Source organism: Sphaeroforma arctica, assembly GCF_001186125.1.
Source record: "Sphaeroforma arctica JP610 unplaced genomic scaffold supercont1.5522, whole genome shotgun sequence".
Classification (NCBI taxonomy): domain Eukaryota; class Ichthyosporea; order Ichthyophonida; genus Sphaeroforma; species Sphaeroforma arctica.
Window position 1 is genome coordinate 1 of NW_014035036.1, and position 1,903 is coordinate 1,903.

General features: G+C 38.5%; 1 protein-coding gene across 1 annotated transcript; it reads left to right on the forward strand.

The window, feature by feature from the left end:
• Positions 1 to 1,223: 1,223 nt before the first annotated feature.
• Positions 1,224 to 1,691, forward strand: SARC_15047 (hypothetical protein; the record flags this gene model as incomplete). The annotated part of the gene is made up of 2 exons (XM_014290824.1): positions 1,224 to 1,370; positions 1,545 to 1,691. Coding segments are annotated over 2 exons (294 nt in total), but the record flags the coding sequence as incomplete, so codon positions are not given.
• Between the last annotated feature and the right edge of the window lie 212 nt (positions 1,692 to 1,903).

Below are 1,903 nucleotides of genomic sequence, written 5' to 3' on the forward strand. Positions count from 1 at the left end.
GTCACATATAGACATACCACCATACTTTATAGGCATCACATATAGACATACACAATACTTTATAACATCACATATAGACATACACCATACTTATCGCATCACATGTAGACATACACCATACTTGATCGCATCACATATAGACATACACCATACTATAGCGCACACATATAGACATACACCATACTTTATAGCATCACATATAGACATACACCATACTTTATAGCATCACACATAGACATTCACCATACTTTATAGCATCACATATAGACATACACCATACTTTATCGCATCACATATAGACATACACCATGCTTTATCGCATCACATATAGACATACACCATACTTTATAGCATCGCATATAGACATACACCATACCTTATAGCATCACATATAGACATACACCATACTTTATATCATCACATTTAGACATAAACTATACTTTATCGCATCACATATAGACATATACCATTTATCGCATCACATATAGACATACACCATACTTTATAGCATACGTGATGCACAATAATTAAGATGGTTTCACGAGAGTGAGTGCGTACTCTCAGGAGTGTGCGTGAGTGTTTTCCGGTGTGGAAGTTCGTGTTGAGTGCAATTTGTCTTTCTGGTTTGAGCTAGCCCATTTTTGCATCTTTACCTGCGACCGATTCGTAGGGCCAAGTTGCGGAGGTAGTATGACAATACTTCTGCCCATACTATATGCAGGCACATATGTAGCAACACATACCCAGTAGACTAGTCATACGCGCATACTTTTATATATATACACGTACACACGAAAACTGTATTGTAGGCACGCGTTCTGTGTATTGAGGCAAAGGATCATACAAGAATGTCTGCATGCGCGTCCACATACTCTAGTAAGCTGTATCAGTATCACAAAACGTTAGTTTATTGTTTGATTTGTGAGGGATTCTATCTCCGCAAAATAAGTCTCTGAAGAACGTGAAAGTGATTGACAGAGACCTTCAGATTAAATTCGTAGAGCTACACATATCTGTCACAAGTGGGATCATACTCGCATACGTATTAAGTATATGCACATACTCACAAAAACTGAATCGAAGGCTATATATGTATGTATGTATGTATGTATGTATGTATGTATGTATGTATGTATGTATGTATGTATGTATGTATGTATATATGTATATGTATATATATATATTGTGCGTATTTTCTGAAGTTTTGCCTCTCCGTTCTGCAGCTTGACGAGTTTCTGAAGAAGAAGAAAGTCAACGGCAAAGTGCCTAAGAACAAACACATAGACGAAAACATCAAACTGTTCAACCGCATCTCCACCATTGTGGCTGCAAGCATCCTGAGTTGGCCTCTGGCGTCGCAGAGAGCAAAGGTGCGTACGAATTATTTACAGAAGTGGATACATTTATAGTTGTGTGTATATACGTGGTGTATATAATACTTACGTATTAGCTCGTATGTATATTTGTGTGTGTGTATTTGCGGTGGTCTCTAGAATCATTCATTTCTTATTGACGTGCAAACGCCGTTCCGTATTATGGTGCAGGTCTTCAATCGGTTCGTTAAGGTGGCAGACGAACAGTACAAACTCAACAATCACAACGGCACAATGGCGGTGGTGTCTGCCCTCAACCACTCGGCGGTGCAGCGGATGAAGAAAACCATCGAACTGGTCGAGGGTAAGAGGAAAAAGGTATGTATACACTTATCCAATCATATACGCGATCTTAGGAGGAGTAAAGCACGACTACATCCCGTTGTATAGACGCTACATAGCATGATCATAGGTGGAAAAATGTATGCGTACACTTTTGCAATCACATACGCGATCATAAAATGTGAATAAGGTATGGATATGTCCAATTATATACACTACATGACATGATCATATGAGAAAAAAAAGGT